Genomic DNA, 19790 nt, shown 5'->3' on the forward strand with positions numbered 1-19790 from the left:
ATGTAGGGCTCTCTGGTTGCCAGGAAGGAACGCTGTCCCTCATTAGATGTATGGATGTATGGATGTTGTGTCAGGGATAGACTCAGTGCAAAATTTTGTGTTTACACTTGATGGAGATACTCCTGTAATATATAATCAATAGAGTTGCTAGTCTGTTTAATGTATTTTTACTGGAGACATGAGTGAGTGTGACTATATAACTAGTATATTTAGAAACCAATGACTCTCCACCATCTTCATTTGTCCACAGATTTATAATTTACTTAGTGCTGTCCACTCGGATGCTCTTGAGATTAAAGCTGTCCAAGTGTCTACTGTAGATGCATTCCAAGGAGCAGAAAAGGAAATAATTGTTTTGTCATGTGTGAGAACAAGACAAGTTGGGTTCATAGACTCAGAAAAGAGAATGAATGTGGCTCTGACACGAGGAAAGAGGCATTTGTTGATTGTGGGAAATCTGGCCTGTTTGAGTAAGAACAAACTATGGGGATGCGTAATTCACCACTGTGAAGGTAAAAATTAATATTTTTTATTTTAAAACCACCTCTTATTTGGAATAGTTTTTTTTCTGGCTGTAATAAAACTAAATTGCATCTTATTTAAATGTCTGCAGCTTATCTGCAAATGGTTACTTATGCTTAGCAGCCTGTAATCAGTGTGCGAGTATGAGGCTGCTCTTTCTTTTCCTGATATCAGGTAACCAACAAGTTTAAAAAAAAGAAGAGTATTAACAGCCAGATCCTCTAATGAAGAGCTCCCATCTTCTCATTGGTCTTCTCCACCCCTATAACAATCAGATCACTCAGTCAAGTCAGGTTAAAAGAGGAAATGAAATCATCAAGAAGTGAGGTCCACCAAACAGCCCAGCACTAGGCAACTCTCATAGCCTATGGATGCACAGCTGAAACCCAGCACAAGGTATATTATGGATAGGGGCCTGAAGTTCTTACAGACCCTGCAGTTCAAACCTCAGCCCTGTCCATCTCTTGAATTTGACCTTTCAGACATCAGTCCCTCCTCTCAGCTCTGCCTTATCAATACAGGGACTTCCTCTTGTCCATCTCCCCCCCTCCCCCCCTTACTCACTGAAATCTCTCCTTTTGGCAACTAAAGCTCTTCTCCCCTCCAACACAACAAGTAGCATAATTAGAGCTAGAACTTACAGCTTTCCTCTTTGGTTATATTCCCTGTCTTCCTTCTAAAACTTTTTTTTTCAAAATCTACTGTCAGGGAATTAGTCATGAAAAGGGAGCTTCCTACACAAGTCTGCCCCCCCCTCCCCCAAGGAACTGGAGTAGAGAGGAAGGGGGTCATGAAGAAGGAGCCCCACCCTCCTGTGGACATGGAGACTATAAGATAGTTTGTCACGGAGGAATCAGAAGTTCTGGTAGAATGAAGCATTTTTTTCTGACCTGGCTCTCTCTATGAAAGACACAGTGGACCAGGTGCCCAGGAAGTGATTACATCCAGAGGGAAAAATCTGGAGAGTGTTTCCCCTCTCCGGGAATATATGGAATAAATCAAAGGAATTCTGGGAGAAATCAAATGCCAACATTTCAATCTCTAAAGTAATCTAGCAGCTATCCCAGAAATATCTGGGATTCTAGTGAATATTCACCTGAGTCACAAAGCCACCTTAGTGGCTAAGGGTTCCACTTCCCTAAATGATCCTTGTTTCTGGAAGCTAATGGATAGTTTTTGGGGAAACCCTCAACTCCTTGGTGAGAATATTTCTTGCCAGCTCAGTGATGTTCCACTGCTTCCAAATTTTGGATTGGATGGATGCCCTTCAGTGTGACTGGGACCGTTCAACACCATCTGAGGAGCAAGTGGAATACTGCGTTTCACCTCACCCTGCAACATGGGATCATGAGCAGATGCTGCAGAACTGACTATTCCAGCTCTGTGCCAGCAGTGCATTCCCCGCCCCCTTTGTCAGGGATAGTCTTCGGCTGCCTGTTTATTTATTTAGTTTGTTTATTTAACAAGGCATAGAGTAACAAGTAGAAGTATTGGGGGAAAGTGGTTACATATAAAATAGTAACATGCACTCTGGAGCCTACACTTAATTGACAAATGCTCTCAAGATATGAGAGTATTACTCACCCAAAATCCTTGCAGCACTTTACAACCAGGATGGCTGTAACTCTCCTTTTATTAGGCACAAACACTTTGTTTGCCACCTAGCTGAAGGATCAAGTGTATTTCTTTGCCCTCCAAGATGTACCAGACCAATTCTTTGTCTTTATTCATAAACAGGACATTTTGATGTCTTTCAGTTTGAACCTGGCTCAGTATCCAAATAGGCATGCAGTGTGAGGCAGACAATACACAAATGGCCAGCCAGGGAGACAGGTGTCCTACCTGAATGGAACATTTCTGAAGTTTGTCATCTCCTGCTGAGCTGCCTTAACTCCAAGACTTTAAGAACATAATTTTCTGTATAGACACATAACACCTTAAATATTAACTGTACATACATTTCACAGTGATTAAGATGACCAGTGGAGACTTCACATGCCTCCCTTTGGTGAACAATTATGCAGCTGTTGGACCCAGGGGATTCTTATAAAGCCCTTGGCACCCTGTGTGCCCTCTGCCAATTAGCATCAAGGGCTCCCTGGGTCACGCCTTCCCTCTGCAATTCACTTTTGTTGTTAAGTGGCTACACATCTTAATGAATACATCTTCTGCATCCTCTTGGCTAATCCTTCACAGTTCCCTCCTTCCTACAACATATACACTTTGGAAAACACTGTTGTGGGTCTTTATTATACTTCCCCTCCTTTCTTACATGTTTTGAGCTGTGAAATATTTAAAGATAAATGAAGACAGTTGGCAGTTTTTCAAAGAGACTTTATTAAGGGCACAAGAGCAAACTATCCCACTGCGTAGGAAAGATAGGCAGCATGGCAAGAGACCATCCTGACTTAACCAGGAGATCTTCAATGATCTAAAACTCAAAAAAGAGTCCTACAAAAAGTGGAAACTCAGTCAAATTACAAAGGATGAATATAAACAAACAACACAAGGGACAGAATTAGAAAAGCCAAGGCACAAAACGAGATCAAACTAGCTAGGGACATAAAAGGAAATGAAAAAATATTCTACAAATACATTAGAAGCAAGAAGACGACCAAGGACAGGGTAGGCCCATTACTCAATGAGGGGGAGAAGACAATAACAGAAAGTGTGGAAATGGCAGAGGTACTTAATTACTTCTTTGTTTCGGTTTTCACCAAGAAGGTTGATGGTGATTGGACGTCTAACATAGTGAATGCCAGTGAAAATGAGGTAGGATCAGAGTCTAAAATAGGGAAAGAACAAGTCAAAAATTACTTAGACAAGTTAGATGTCTTCAGATCACCAGGACCTGATGAAATGCATCCTAGAATACTCAAGGAGCTGACTGAGGAGATAGCTGAGCCATTATCAATAATCTTTGAAAAGTCATGGAAGACAGGAGACAATCCAGGAGACAGGCACTATATTTGCCCTTTTCCAATCTATAAAAAGGGAAATAAGGACAACCCAGGGAATTACAGATCAGTCAGCTTAACTTCTGTACCCGGAAAGATAATGGAGCAAATAATTAAACAATCAATTTGCAAACACCTAGAAGATAATAAGGTGATAAATAACAGTCAGCATGGATTTGTTGAGAACAAATTGTGTCAAACCAACCTGACAGCTTTCTTTGACAGGGTAGCAAGCTTTGTGGATAGGGAGAACTGGTAGATGTGGTATATCTTGACTTTAGAAAGGCTTTTGATACTGTCTCACATGACATTCTCATAAACAAACTAGGGAAATACAACCTAGGTGGAGCTACTATAAGGTGAGTGCATAACTGGGAACGATTTTCCAACCCAAGAGTAGTTATCAGTGGTTCACAGTCATGCTGGAGAGGCATAATGAGTGGGGTCCTGCAGGGATCGATTCTGGGTCCAGTTCTGTTCAAGATCTTCATCAGTGATTTAGATAATGACATAGGGAGTACACTTATAAAGTTTGCGGATGATACCAAGCTGGGAGGGGTTGCAAATGCTTTGGAGGATAGGATTAAAATTCAAAATGATCTGGACAAACTGGAGAAATGGTCTGAAGTAAATAGTATGAAATTCAATAAGGACAAATGCAAAGTACTCCACTTAGGAAGAAACAATCAGTTGCACATATACAAAATGGGAAGTGACTGCCTAGGAAGGAGTACTGCGGAAAGGGATCTGGGGGTCATAGTGGATCACAAGCTAAATATGAGTCAACAGTGTAACGCTATTGCAAAAAAGCAAACATCATTCTGGAATGTATTAGCAGGAGTATTGTAAGCAAGACACGAGAAGTAATTCTTCCGCTCTACTCCACGCTGATTAGGCCTCAGCTAGAGTATTGTGTCCAGTTCTGGGCACCACATTTCAGGAAAGACGTGGACAAATTGGAGAAAGTCCAGAGAAGAGCAACAAAAATGATTAAAGGTCTAGAAAACATGACCTATGAGGGAAGATTGAAAAAATTGGGTTTGTTTAGTCTGGAGAAGAGAGAACTGAGAGGGGACATAACTGTTTTCAAGTACATAAAAGGTTGTTACAAGGAGGAGAGAGAAAAATTATTGTTCTTAACCTCTGAGGATAGGACAAGAAGCAGTGGGCTTAAATTGCAGCAAAAGCGGTTTAGGTTGGACGTTAGGAAAAACTTCCTAACCGTCAGAGTGGTTAAGCACTGGAATAAATTTCCTAGGGAGATTGTGGAACCTCCATCATTGGGGATTTTTAAGAGCAGGTTGGACAAACACCTGTCAGGGATGGTCTAGATAATACTTTGTCCTGCCTTGAGTGCAGGGGACTGGACTAGATGACCTCTCAAGGTCCCTTCCAGTTCTGTGATTCTAAGTTCACATCTGAAATATCGTTGGCATCTGAGTTAGTCCCAATAAAATAAAGGAGGCAGTTCACACCTCAAAGCTATTCTTTCAGGCTCTCTGCAAACTCAGGCAGACATTACTGAATCAGTTATAGGCCATGTTTACACTATGGGGACTATAGTGGCATAACTACAACATGATAGCTATGCCAGCATAACCCCTGTAGTGTAGATGCAGTCTACAACAATGGAAACGGTTTTTGCTGTCTCTGTAGGAATACCACCTCCTAGATGACGGTAACTAGGTCAACTGAAACATTCTTCCATTGACTTTATTGTGTCCTCCAGGGGCATAGCTGCAGCACTCCAATGTGGATTTTTCATACCCCTGAGCACCATAGACCAGGCCATATCCCCATCATCATGTCTTTAAAATTCTCCTTGGAACCATAACAGCCAGAGACTTTTTTAAATGAAAACTGAGTACACCCATATGTGGGGCACACTGCACACCTTGAGAAACAATGAGTTAGCATGTTAGGTGGTGCTACAGCCATTCTGAGCTGATGAAAAAAAGGTAGGAACTGCTGCAAGAGAAGAGTTGGATGTCAAAGCTCTACCCACTAAATTAGTTAACTGCCTGTTGACATTAGAGGAAGAGCCCCATTGATTTATAATGGTTAGGCTCTTCGCAGAAATCCAGTTTTCAAGGTTAGAGAAACATTTCCTTATGGTATGTTTTGGGAATTAGATATTTTCATCATGACAATATGATTATATGATGGGATGTTGCAAAATAAAGATGTAATTGTCCGGTATGACTGCTTTTAGGAAGAGAGAATGGATTGCAACATGTGAGCCAGTATGAACAACAACTGAACAACATTCTTAAATATTACTTGGAGAAAAAGAAAGAAGAAAAGAATAAGCAAAAGAAAGAAATCAAAAAATCTCTTTCACATCAGAAAAAGGTATAGAAATTGTGTGCTTTCCTATGTAACGCCAAAGAATATTTTAAAATAGCTAGTATAATATAATAAATAGGCACTTGTAACATATAATTTTGTTATATCCCGGTGCCTGGATACCTCTGTATTTACTCCATATATGCACCACTAAAATAATTACATCTAATTGCTTGATAACTGAAGTCCTTAAACTTAAGAGCACTGTAACTTGCATTGTGTCTCTCTCATAACTCCCTGGTTTAGATGACAGATCTAATTTTTAAATGCTCTGGGAGTGATCCTGGGAATTACAGGCCAGTAGTAAGCCTTATATCTATACCTGCAAATTGGTTGAAACAATCATTACAAACAGAATAATAAAACACCTGGAACATCAGATATGGTCTAACCAGCACAGTTTCTGCAAAGAAAATTTTGTCTTGGTAATCTATTAAGATTCTTTGAATATGTCAGTGAGTAGTGGACAGAAAAGAAAAATTGACACTTACTTTAGACTTTCAAAAGGCCTATGACAATCTCTCAGATTTTTAGAGACTACTCTCAAAAACTAAGTATTTTTAGAAGAAAAATAGAGGCAGGAAACAAAAAGTAGGAATAAATCTATTAATAATTGCAAAAGATTCATACAAGGGTGCTTCAAGGTTCTGTACTAGGTCCAGTGTTGTTTAATATATTTAACAACAATCAAGAAAGGGAGAGTTGAAGCAGTGAGGTAGCAAAATTTGCAGACCACACAAAATGTTATGTGCTAGTCAAGTCCAAGGAAGACAGAGAACTACATAGTGACCTACTATAGGTAGGTGAATGGGCAACACAATGGCAGATGAAATTCAGTGTTGATAATTGAAAAGTAATGCACATTGGAAGAGGAAATTTGAATTACTCATACACCATACAGGTTCTAAATTAACTGTATTAGCTCAGGACGGGGACATGAGCATAATTGTGGACAGCTCAATGAAGACCTTTACTCAGTGTGCAGCTGCAGTCAGAAAAAATAAAAAACAAATAAGATGTTAGGATGCATAAGGAATGGCATGAAGAATAAGATGGAAAATATTATAATGACATATATAAATATTATAATGAAGTAGTGATGCCACTTCCTCTGGAATACTATGTGCAGTACTGGCCATCCCATCTCAAACAACATATCACAGAATTATAAGGGTCTCAGAGCAGGGTTTTGGAGCTGTGGTCCGGCTCCGCTACAGCTCCAGGCAAAAGCCTGCAGCTCCACTGCTCCGGAGCTGCTCCTCGCTCCAGCTCCGGGCTCTGCTCCAAAGCCCTGGCTCAGAGAAAGTTATGGGAAAGATTAAGGCTATGGAGGAAGCCTCTGTGGAAGATAGAAATTCCACCTTATACAGTAATTCCTCACTTAAAGTCGTCCCGGTTAACGTTGTTACGTTGCTGATCAATTAGGGAACATGCTCAGTTGTGCAATGCTCCCTTCCAACGTCATTTGGCAGCTGCCTGTTTTGTCTACTGCTTGCAGGAAGAGCAGCCTGTTGCAGCTAGCTGGTGGGGGCTTGGAACCAGGGTGGACAGGCAGCCCCCCCATCAGCTCCCCTTATCAGCTAAGTTCTCCTAAGTTCCCTGTGCTGCAGCTGCCCAGCAGGCTAGAAATTGCAGCTGTCCCGCCCCCCACTGCCATGTGCCACTTCTGCCCTCTGCCTTGGAGCTTCTCCCCGAGATTCCTGCTTGCTGTGCGGGGGGGGGGGGGAGAAGTGGCGGAGGGAAGGAAGAGAGGAGCTAATGTCAGGGTGTTCCCCCTGCTCCTGCACCCCACTTACCCCATCTTCCATAGAGCAGGGGGGACACACCAGGGCTCAGGATGGAGGGAGCTTGCAGCAGCAGCATACTTAAAGGGGAAATGCGCATACCTCCCTCATTCCTGCTGCCTTGCAGAGAGAGAGAGTTAACCCTTGAGGGCTCAGCCAATTGCTAGTTCATCATTTAGCAGTAAGGGAAATATCCCACCCTCTGACTCCTCCACCTCAACCAAGCTTCACAATCATCATTGCTGTGTACCAGTATTACATCATTTGTTTAAAACTTATACTGTGTGTGTATAAAATATAGACTTTTGTCTGGTGAAAAAAATTCCCTGGAACCTATCCCCTTCATTTACATTAATTCTTATGGGGAAATTGGATTCGTTTAACATCGTTTCGCTTAAAGTCGCATTTTTCCAGGAACATAACTACAACGTTAAGTGAGGAGTTACTGTAGTGTCTAATAAAGTCATTAACAGAGGACCATGTTGCTGTTCTACAGACTCAGTGGAAACGTAGGCTCTTTTACCATAGACCTTGTGGAGTGACATATATTTAGCTTATCAGAGAAAAGGTTAAGGGGGTGACTTGATTACAGTTTATAACTACCTACATGGGGAACCAATTATTGCTGTGGGATGCTCAAATAGCCAGGACAGCAAACTACAGCCAATCCCATTTACAAATGGTTACAAGATTATCCCTTATCCTATCCACCACAGGGTGTGTGTGTGTGTGTGTGTGTGTGTGTGTGTGTGTGTGTGAGAGAGAGAGAGAGAGAGAGAGAGAGAGAGAGAGAGACCTCCAGGCTTAATTATTGCCACTTGTATCTAGGAATGAAGCCATGAACCCTGAAAAATCTCCGGCTAGTTTGGCAACACACAGGATTTTTAGTGTGAAGCAGCAATTCAAATGATGATGTCAAATTTTGTATATACTCTTATAGTGATCATAGCAATTAATAGAAGTTTTAAAGTATGTTTTCCTAGTTTTAAATACATTCCAGGTAATTTCATCTAGCACTCAAAGTAATCACAGTGCTAAGAGCAAGAGGGCAAAATGAAATACACACTGAAAATAGAACTCAAGTTATTGGTGACCTGAGCCATTGTTTAGGACTAACTGAGGGGAAAATGTACCTAGTGGAGAGAAAATATGCTGTGCCCCAATATCTCCAGCAATACCTCATGACGATATAGTTAATGGAGAAAAAGAAAACATCCAGCTCTCTCACACATGATGTGTTTTATGCTACTTGCCACACACACGTTGGACTGGGTGCTCAAATAACATAGTGATGGGTGTATAAAATCTGTAAATCCAAGAAGTGTTTTCCAGCCTTACCGAATTCTGTAGGTGAGATGTTAAATACTTGCTGAAAACGGAATTTTTAAGTTAAAAATTAAGATGGTATATTCACAGACCATACATTAATGCAGTGTCTTCACCTCTCCTATTGCCCTTATTTTAATTACCTATAGTTATATGCATCCATATGTGACCTTAACTATCAGGAGTTGGTGTGATAAAAGCATTTTTCCTGTAGCATGCTGGAAAATTTAAGATATTACTGCCATCATTCCAGGCTCTAAGTACCAGGAAACAAACCATAACCACCCCCTGAATCTTTTACACATGCTGGCAGCCCATCATGAATAGCATAGGATGGAGTGCTTCTTTACTTTGGGCCAACTCTTGCTTCCAGTGACTTCAAAGGCATTTTTGCTATGATTTAAATAAATGGTTGCTTCACAACCTGATTATCTCATCTTCTTTATGGTCCAGATTATGATACCCTTACTCACATTAAATTTCACCTTTGTTTCCAGTGGGGCCACTTGTGGAGTGAAGTGTTAATCATTGGGACTGAGGATACAAGAACGTAACCTAATGTGGTTTTGGTGTGTGGATAAACATTTTACACACAGTATTTCAAACAATAAAAACTAAAGTGTTTTCACTCTGAGAATATGGGTTCTTTCCGCCAATCCTACATTTTGGCTAAGCTTTTATAAAGAAAAAAAATGCCCCCCCCCTTTACTTTTCAGAAATAACCTTTGAAAAGTATTTAATTGATCTTTAGAATTACATCATCATTTAGCATAGCCTATCTTAGAAAAGTTCTTACTTGGCTTACTTGCAAATCCATTGATATAAAACACTGAAGTTTTTTTTAAATTTTTTTCCCCTTCATGAGTAAATGAAACACTCCATGACTCCCGTTAAAAATAAAATCTCTGGTGAAAATTTAAAAAGAATGTGTCTTTAGCCACCCACAAATACTTATTCTTTCTCTTCAGTGCTGCTGCCCACCTGAATGATATGAATACAACTTCATAGCATGGTATTCCATGACAGAGCTGGATGTAAAAGAGGAAACCTGTACATTAGACAAGAAGTCTGGAAACTAACCAGAACAGCCTCTTATAAAATGACCAAAAAACAACCAGAGAAGCCTCTTGTAACTTACTGAAAATATATTTTATCAAAGAATATGTCTAGGTCCCAGGTCCAAGAATGTTTTGTATTGAAAGTGTTAGTAGTTTGGAAAATTTGCTTAGTTAAGATATTGAAGCCATCCTTTCTAGTTTCTGAAACAACTTGAAACCAGTAATCAGTATTTCTTGTATATCATGTAGAAAACGTGGTTTTGCAATGTGATTTTATATAATATGCATGTGTTGTTGTTCATTGTACTTGTACGTTCTTCCAGAGCCTAAAAATGATCTTGATTAAAATAAATATTGTCCACTAGGTGGTGCCAATGCACTCTTTCTTTCCGCTAGACCAATCTGAATAACTTCCTTTTGAACTAATCAAAGCTTTAATGAAGAAAGGTAGTGAAGAAAGAATATTTGAATAATCACACGACATCAGTACAGATAATGACTTAAATCTGATGCAAGTCTGCTGCCAGCAGAAGCTGAAGTGCTATTCTTTGTGTGTGAAGAAACAGAACTGCATTACACAGCCTAAACTTTGCAACTATTCATGTTCTTAAATTTTAGAGAGAGCGCGAGCACTTCTTACTATCATATTTGATATGTGTTTCTGGCCCAAGTAGTGATTGAAGACATTAATAAGTGAAGTGTGGAAGAAGAAGAAGAAACAGTAGATGGCTGAATAGCTCTTTTAAATTACTGCTGACACCTCTGTTACAGCTCCCTAAAATCTCAATCAACAATCCATTAGAACTCAACAGGAGTAAAACTAAATCCTCGTTTAAGTGTATTTATCCGATCTCTTTTCACTCTTTCAAATGCTAAATCCATTTCAGCATATGCCCCTTCTTTCTCTCGCCTCTCTCTAAAGACTGGCAGCCTATACTACTCTTGTAAATATGAAAGATGCTAATCATATGACATATCACGTCTCAGTCGGAGCCTGGAATAAAGCCTTGAGATTTGGGATCATTGCCTCCAGACAACAGCTTCATCAGCCGGAAAGTTGGTTTTTTTCTCCTTTCCTTCAACTCTCAATCCCTTCTTTGTCTGGGGGAAAATGCAGCCAACTCGAGCCACCCTGGCCATATGGTTCACTCTGTATTTTCTGAGTTGAATTCAGAATTGTTTCTGTGACTTGCGAAGGTGGGTGTTTTTTTTAAGTGTATATAAAGACATAGAAGGCGCTGCTTGTGCTGGGACTGCTTTGCAGCGCCACTGCATGTTCTTCACGAGTTTATTATTTCACACCTTCCTTCTGCAGCCACCTAATTGCTATTACTTTCTCCTCGACTCTGCCTAGGGCCCAACATATAAAAGTAAATAGAACACTACCCGAACCGATTCCACTCAGCTTAGCTTTCCCTTTTAATGGCTGAAAATACCTTCCCCCCCCCCTCCCAGGGCTGAGAGTGCACAATGCCAACATGCTCCTATTTGAATGCGTGGCAAGAGTGTAAAATAATACACGTTTCCCAGCAGATCCTTTTTGAAAAAAATGGCTTGGGCAAGAGACGCCCAGAAGTATGTGTAATAAGGAAGGATGGCTTTTAAGGTCTGTATATATTAGGAGCTGAATGAGGTTGGTGCGCTCAAGTTTGGATAGCCCCCTGCCAAATTTTCTTTCTCTCTCTCTCCTTACACAAACCCCCAAAAGGCTCTTTCACCAAATCATTAAATTCTACAGAGGTGGTCAAGCTAGCCCTGCTTTTCAGGCGTTTGAGAAAGAAAAGGGTCCTTGAAGTTTAGAAGATGCCCAAGGAAAACTCCTTGAATGACATCAAAAGAATGAGTTTCCATAGCTGTTGAAGCACGAGAGCTGTGTAGCTGCACAAAGGCAGGCTGGGGCAGTGGGCCTGTCCCACTGCTCTATCCCAGCACAATTGGGTCACTGAAATAGGGAATTAATTACCATTGGAGAGTGGGCAGCCCATTCACCACGGGCTGAGTTTTATTAAACGCCAATATAAATAACAAAACAACTCTTGTGGCTGCACTATTCCTACACGCCAAAGGAAGGATTATGTTGGGGATTAACATCTTAAAGTCTATGAGACTTTCTGACTCAAGGCTCGAAGCTGGTAATCGTATTTGTCTCCTGGTTCAGCGATTAGTGCTCGCTCGCTCTCGCACCTTCGCCTGGATGGCCAATGTCCCTTTTGCAGGCACCGGGGTTTTTCACACAATCGGCTGTTCTTTTGCCCAGATCTATAGAAAATAATAAGAAAACTGAAGCATGTTCACGCGGGCTCCGACGTCTTCTCTTCTTCATGGGAAAGGAGGGGACCGGCGGCCTTTTTCACAGGCACGCAGACACCCTTTGGGGGATACGGGGGGGCGGGGCGTGGGGCTAAAAATCACCCCGCAGGCCTGCACCTGCCATGCAAATCTGGACGCGAACAATCGGCCTAAAACGGGGGCACAGCCCCACCGGCCGGGGGGCTCTGTGCTAGAGGGAAGAGACCACAGGGGCAAGGAGGGCTCAGGGTGAAACCCAACCAATGCATTCAGCTGGCCCGCTGCTTCATTGCCGCGGACGCGAAAGGGGGCGGAAAGCGAGTCCTTGGGATTTGCGGGGGCGGGGTGTATTGCGATGCCCTGGCACTGTAACCCACTGAAGGGCGCGGGGTGCCCCCAGCTGACGCTCAACACCCGCAATGCCAACAGGGCCTGAGTGTCTGCCCTCGCCTCCCCGCACTGCCCCCCCCCCACAGGAGGCGAGGCGCCGAGACCCGCAGCTGGGTGCCAGGCCAGCCCCTGCCTGCAAGCCGCAGCACGTGCCCTGGGCTTTAGCCAGAGGACAGCCACAGCCAAACACACCCTCGTGCTCCCTCCGGCGAGCACGCAGCTCCGCGGCCAGGCCCCGGTCCCCTGGCGCAGCAGCCAGCCCTTACTGCTCGCGCGCCACTTGTGAGGTCGAAGCGTGGATGGGCTGGAGCCAAAGGTCCCCCAGCACCACCTACCCTAAACTTTTAGGGCTTTTGGGTCGCCTCCGAGTTCAAGCGTCTTACAGCGAACAAAGCCTTTCTAAAGGTCCCTCACTCACTCACACGCCAGCTCAGTGCCCTTTATTTCTGGGCTGTGTGATGAGCTTAAATCATTGTGCTCCTGCTTCTTGATCGCTGCCTGCTTTGGGCTTTTGTTCCTGCAAAGTGGGCTTGAGCCTGGCAAAGGGGCTGAAGCTGAACAGTTTCACCCTCTGGGGACAGTTCATGCAGTGGACAGTAGGCGACACGTCTTTTCCACCCCCCCGGGTGCTATTCAGCGCTCTTTGCAGAACAGTTCAGCTTCGTTTCATTCGGCCAATTTTTAGACCACACAAGTGCCCCTCTTCAATTTAGCTACGTTAAAAGAGAGCTAGAAAGCCTAGCTTAGTGCATTGGTCTTGGGTCACGTTTGGCTCAACATCGAGGCCGAACTGAAATAGCTTTTGGCCATCACGACCTGGCTAAGTTGCTGAACAAGTAGGAGGCTGGGTTAAACGCAACCAGTTTGGAAAACATACGGTCAAGCACTTTCCGGTCACTCTTATTGCAGCATTGAAAGATCCATGTTCCCGCCTTTAAATCAGGCAACTGGAATTGTTTTGCTATGAAGTTTTCTTTCCCTGTAGCATCTCCCATAAATATCTGTTTCTGTCCACTAGGCACCATGGAGAAAGATTGAGTTTGGAAAGTTTAAAAGGGCCTTTTGATTTGCAATTGTTCTAACAAAACCCAAATACTGCCCATGTCCAGTCTATCACTTTTAACACCAGTGACAAATTTAAATAAGTCTCTGTAAATGGGGGGAGGGGTGGATCCAGAAATGTGGAACAACTGATAGCCTAGGTGACTAGTCTGCACTGAAGATTTTTCATAAGGTAGAGAGGAAACTAAGGGCTGTTGCATTGAGTTGCTCTTTGTTTTACGCTTGCACACGGTTAAGAAAGCATGTAGATTTTCCATACTTCTGATTAACAATATCAAATATCTTCATTTAAATCACGTGCCAGATTCGCAGACACTTTCCATTCAGTCCACTAAGTTTAGTAACACTTCTGATTTGCAATAAACCAGTCAATACTTTACTGATCTTAAGGGCGCATGTACAAGGACTGTATAGGAAGTCTTTCACCGGTACCTGACACTGTAGGTGTGTAACATTCAATTGAATTTAAATGTAAAACATTTTAAAAAGTGACATTAACGCTCAGATTTGGTTTCAGCACTAAAATATGAAAGCTAAACTAATAATGATAAAGTATTTTTCACAAAGAAATTCGGGCAAACTCATTATGAAGGACCCAATCACGTAGAATCTGGAACTAGATCTGTTGAATATGTAGTTAATTGAGCTGCAGTGAACTTTAAGTAAGTACAGTATCTCCGTGTGTGGTATGCGTAATAGTATCAACATCTAGTTTGTAGGTTTCTCTTTGCGTATTTAGATGTGGAGGGTTTTCCTCTCTCCCAAGTTGCAATAATCATATTTACAACAATATTCATAGAAATTGATTTTGCACACTAAAGTATGCTGTGGGCTTCATTTGATTGTATATGTCTTTAACACAATTCATTTCCAGGTTTGGACCGACAGAGACCAAATTTGTTGACCTCCAGGGCATGTTGCAAGGCCTATGTGTTCACTCAAGACTTTTGCCTAAGAGGGTGGTCTGGAGAAAGGGTGGGGGTTGAGTTTTGGTCCTGGACTGACCAGGGTTTGTTTGTTTGTTTGATTGATTTGTTTTGTTTAAGTCCTTTTGAGCGGATATTGTGTCAGTGTGTTATATTTCACATTGCTATTTTGAAATTGGTGAACACGTTACTCGATTAAACGAACGGCACATTATAAATTAGAAAATAAACACGTCGCCAAAAATTACATTTCCGTTCATTCCTCTGAATTTCCCTGCTTTTACAAGGGTAAGGGGAATTCAAGGCAAGAGTAGATATATCATCTGATTTGTCAAGTATGAAGAGGAGTGTATATGAAACATCTCTGTAAAGCTGCAGAAAACCCTCTTGTTCTCAATCAGTTGTATTGCTTTATTTGTTTATTTCTTTCAGCATGTTGAAACTCTGGCAAAAGAAGACAGATTTAAGATTTTCTTCAGATATGTATTTTAACATCTTACTACAGTATGTTATAATAAAAACTATGCATCTCCAATGTACTTTTTGTTCCCCAAATAATGTTCCCCCCTTTCTTTCCCCATTTCTCTCGGTTGGTCTTCAAACACAAAATCCGACATAATGTACATGAGGCAAATTCCTTCTTAATCTGTCCTCTCTCTTCCCTGTCATAAACTGGCCTTACATTTCTAAGTTTAGCGTGTTTAAGACAATTTTTAAAAGCCTTTCCTTACTTTTTCTCATATTCATTCTAAAGTTGTTCCGAGTTCGCACACAATGCTAATCATAACGCGCCTTTTATTTTATTTTTATTATGCACTTTAGAGTCTTAAACCACACGAATGGACATGGCGCAGAGAAAATACGTTAGCACAGAAATTAAAAAAAAAGACGAATTTCGTGCAAGCCAGTCGTCATGGATTTATTATTTCCCGTGTGTGTCATGAGTTGCCAAGAAAGGTTTCATTTGCTCAGATCCCTCCAAAACAGGCGGTACATATCTAATCCGCACATGGGCCTTCCATCGATTTCAACAGACCACATTAGCTGCACTTTTCTCCTCCTTTGTATGGCAAGAACGCTTTAGTCTCCTTTCCTTTAAAAAAAAAACATTTAAATGGTAGCTATTCTGGCAATGGATTCTGTATGTTCTTTTCAAAGTTCCCCCTCTCCAAGCCTGGGTAACTCACTTTCAATTGTATTTATCATCTGAGCTATAGTGTGTCATAATAATTTCATTTCAGGACATTTACAGATGCGAATCCTCCCCTACAAATCACCCAGTCCTCCTGGCAATTCTGCTGTTGAAGGATCGCTATCTAATGATCCCGTAGTGTACCCCTGAATCCGTAGCTACGGTCTCTTTAATCCTCCCTCTTCCAACAACCACACGCGCATCCTCTCACCGGTGTCTTTTGGCTACAGGATTCGAAGGCCCTCCGAAGCACAGGGAAACGAAGGGAGGGATTTGTTTAGGCAAGCAAGCCAGAAGGAAACTATTGGAAGAAGGCAAACGGCTAGCTGAGGGGACTCTGGACAGCTCCTTTCCTCGGGGCAGGTCTACACCTCGTGCGAAACGCACTGAGCAAGCTAAACTGGGCAAGCACACAGGATGAAAAGCCGGAATGCAGCTCATTCACGGAAGAGCTGGTAGTTATGCCTTGGAGACAAGAGTTCTCCCACCACGTACCAGATAACTGCACGTGAGCTTCCACGCCACACACACACCTCTATTCTGACACAGCCATTGCCCGGCTCCACACCTGCTGCCCTTACACACACGCCCCTCCCCAGAAAGGCGTAGATAATCTCGCTCCAGGCTTGCAACCCCTAGCCAGCAACGGACACCTTCCTTCTTCACATCTTTGCACGCGGAGTCTCTCCCCAGACACGGACACAACCCTACTTCATGCCCTCCACCATGCACAGCTAAAAACCTCCTCCTCCCCACCCCCATCCAGTACCACACATTAGAGGTCGTTCTACTCCGCACCCCACCCCCTAGCTCAAGACAGTACTACACCACGCCCACAATATTATTTGGATAGACCTATACGGACACACGTGCTTCCCACCATTGTATCTTTCAGTTGTCAATGTAGGGTGTAAACTGTGCGGCACAGAATTTCATTGAGTATCAGCCACTTGTTCTCAGTGGAATCTGATACATCAGCTCATGCTTCATCTTTTCTACCGGTGCGTCTGTGTGTCCCGGGCCGGGACGTCCGTCTCTCTGTGCATCCGAGTCTGCGGGGAGAGGGGACTGGAGGGGGGTTGAGTTTTGGATACTATAGTCCCCCTCCCCTTCGCTGCCCTCCAGCCTAATGAGCTGCTGAAAAGGAGCAGGCTCCAGCGCGCGTGGCTAGCGGGACTCCCTGATTGGCCAGCTGCGCCTCGCGACCCCCATTCATTAATAAATTAGCGGCACGCTCCAACCGAGCGCGAGGCACCAATCACGCCGCAGAGCAGCCGGGGCTGCACCACACACTTTATGGGGATCGGATAAAAGAAAGACAGGGGAGGGAGGCAAAGGGTGCAGGGGGCTTTAAAAGAGAGAGAGGGGAAAAAAGAATGAGATGAGTGATGATAAATGAAATGAAAAGAAAGCATAAACCCTGGGAGGGGGAGGGGAAAGCTCCAGGGGCCCCGGGGGTAGATTTGATTGTTTTCGGGGGGGTATATATAAGGGGCTTTAAGGAGAGTCGTGTGCCAGACACACAGCCACTGAACCTCAAGCAGCTTCACTTTAACTGGAGTGCCGGGGCGCGTGCCAGCAGCCGGCCCCACCAGGACTCGCTCTCCCACACCCCACCGACAGAACCCAGGGAGAGGCAGCAGGCAACCGGCCCTTCTTCAACTCCTCTCTGGCAAAGGCAGCTGGACCCCCGCCCCCTATAACAGTGGGACCCTCTCCAGGAGAAGGGAGGAGGGGGGGGGGGACACACGCAAATCTGTCCCTGAAGATTGCAGTGAGGGCCAGTGCAGGGCGAGAGCACTCCGCCAAGAGACAGGCAGTGTCAAGGGGAGCCAAGTAAGTCACCGGGTCTCTGCTTCAAACTTTGCGCAAAAAAAAACCCCAACCCTCCGTTGCTGAGAGCAGAATACCTTGCTGCTAAGCCCGGCCGCTTCTCTCTGCCCGCGTGCCGGCCTGCCCCGCTCCAGCTGTTTCAAAGGGGGAGATGTCCGGTTCCCAGCGGGGTGGGAACGCAGCCCTGCCGTCCTTGGCGGCGCCGGCTGCTCGGAGTTTACTGGCGGGGCTAGAGCCAGAGCGGGCGCGGGGGGCAGGTCGCGGCGCGTGTCAAGGGGCGCATGGCTGCTCCACGGCCAAGGGTGGGCAGGGAGCCGGGGGGCGCGGTGCTGCCAGGCCAGGTGAGCGCCCCGCTGCAGCCCTGAGATGCGGGGACACGGCGCGATGACGGGGCTTCTCCCGCTCTCGTTGCAGGATGTTCGTGAAGCCGGAGAGCCTGGAGCTGCAGGCGGAGGGGGAGCTGCTGCTGCTGGGCCCGGCCTCGCCCTGCTCCCCCTCGCTCACCCCGCTCTCCTCCAGCTCCGAGGAAGAGGAGGACGATGAGCTCCAGGCGCCCTCGCCAGCCCGCCCGGCGGAGGAGCAGCAGGCGCGGCTGCAGCTGAGCCTGAGGCGGCACGAGTGCAAGCGGCGCTCCGGCCGGGCCCGGGCCGGCTCCCGGGGGACCAGGACAGCCGAAACGGTGCAGCGGATCAAGAAGAGCCGGCGGCTGAAGGCCAACAACCGGGAGCGGAACCGCATGCACAACCTGAACGCGGCGCTGGACGCGCTGCGCGAGGTGCTGCCCACCTTCCCCGAGGACGCCAAGCTCACCAAGATCGAGACGCTGCGCTTCGCGCACAACTACATCTGGGCGCTGACCGAGACCCTGCGCCTGGCCGACCACTGCGGCGCCGCCGGCCTGCCGGGAGCCCTCTTCCCCGAGGCCGTGCTGCTGAGCCCCGGCGGCGCGCCCGCCAGCACCGCCAGCAGCCCCTCGCCCGCCTCCTCCTGGAGCTGCACCGACAGCCCCCTCTCCTCCGCCTCCTCCTCCTCCTACAGCTGCACTTTATCGCCCGCCAGCCCCGCCTCGGACAGGGACTGCTGGCAGCCCGACCAGCGCCGCTACGCGCCGCCTCGCCCGCTGGCCAGGGACTTCATCTAGCAGCCCCCCTCGCCCCGGCGGTGCGGCCAGCCCGGGCCCTGCTGGCGGGGCGGCAGCTCGCGTCGTGCTGGTGCAATACGGTGCGCGGGGGCTGGCGGAGTTCCCAGGCGAGATGGGGGAAGGTCACAGGGGATCTGACCCACGCTGGGGTTAGGAACAGCCCCCGCCCCGCAGGGGAACCTCTGGCGGAGACACACGCGGAGGCCGAGCGCAGGGGAAGGGCTGCGAACGAGGCGGACGCCCAAAGGGACGGCGGGGCCTGTGAATCTGCCACGGAAGCGCCACTGCGCGCTGTGCTCTGGTCACCTTGGATTCTTCACTGACACGTTAATGTATGACGGAAAAGTACTTGCGCAGCTGAACGATAGGACCGGTAACAATATTAGCCACAGATTTGCAATGCCTGGCATCTGCTTTCTTCCCAGTGCTGCCTCAAGGCTGTGGGAATTTCACCTGTCAAACCAAACTTTTCCTCTCTGATGTGCACTTTGTTCAGTTTCCCAGCTTTGTCACAATGCGTTTTTGTCCCGTCCTTCTCGTTCCTGCTCCCTCCCCCTATTTTGCCATCTGTCTCTTATGATTTATAAGGGGGGGGAGAAGTTGTTTTGTTCGAGGCCCAGGTTAGAAGTCATTGTATAATTTGTAGGCTTTGTAATGATTGAATGCAAGCGTGGAAATTTAGGCTGAACTCTCCCTCAAAAGGAAAAAAAAATGTAGAGGAAAAGGGGGGGAAATCAGGAGGGAGGATTACCTCATGCATTATTTATCTCGACCCTTTAGGGGACGAGGCACTCCCCCCTTCTTTCAAGAGATTAAAAATAAATCAACAGACTGAAAACCTAAACAGACACGGAGCATTACAGCGATCAGCCACACACGTGTTCACATCTATTTATTATAAAAGAAAGATTTCATGGAAGATATGTATTTTTTGTATATTTCACAGAGTTTATTCTAGTATGTA

At 45.1% G+C, this 19790-nt stretch overlaps 2 protein-coding genes across 3 annotated transcripts in view; both read left to right on the forward strand.

Annotated features, from left to right (window-relative positions):
- ZGRF1 (zinc finger GRF-type containing 1) overlaps positions 1 to 10347 on the forward strand; it is a 49152-nt gene extending 38805 nt beyond the window's left edge. For both annotated transcript variants that reach the window (XM_045018544.1, XM_045018545.1), the window contains exons 29-31: positions 251 to 512; positions 5692 to 5831; positions 9904 to 10347. In XM_045018544.1, coding sequence (XP_044874479.1) covers positions 251 to 512; positions 5692 to 5831; positions 9904 to 9924 — 423 coding nt within the window. In that variant the 3' untranslated portion in view covers positions 9925 to 10347. The remainder of the gene's footprint in view (positions 1 to 250; positions 513 to 5691; positions 5832 to 9903) is intronic.
- A 7012-nt stretch (positions 10348 to 17359) lies between these two features.
- On the forward strand, positions 17360 to 18858 carry NEUROG2 (neurogenin 2). The gene is made up of 2 exons (XM_045019316.1): positions 17360 to 17688; positions 18100 to 18858. Exon 2 carries the CDS (start codon positions 18101 to 18103, stop codon positions 18824 to 18826), a length of 726 nt encoding a protein of 241 aa, XP_044875251.1. The 5' UTR covers positions 17360 to 17688; position 18100; the 3' UTR covers positions 18827 to 18858.
- Positions 18859 to 19790: the final 932 nt, after the last annotated feature.

The sequence above is a fragment of the Mauremys mutica genome, chromosome 5 (assembly GCF_020497125.1).
Source record: "Mauremys mutica isolate MM-2020 ecotype Southern chromosome 5, ASM2049712v1, whole genome shotgun sequence".
NCBI classification, from domain to species: Eukaryota; Metazoa; Chordata; order Testudines; family Geoemydidae; genus Mauremys; species Mauremys mutica.

Bases quoted from the DNA above. Each gene is read 5' to 3' on its own strand.
- NEUROG2 (XM_045019316.1), top strand. From the start codon at position 18,101: ATGTTCGTGAAGCCGGAGAGCCTGGAGCTGCAGGCGGAGGGGGAGCTG.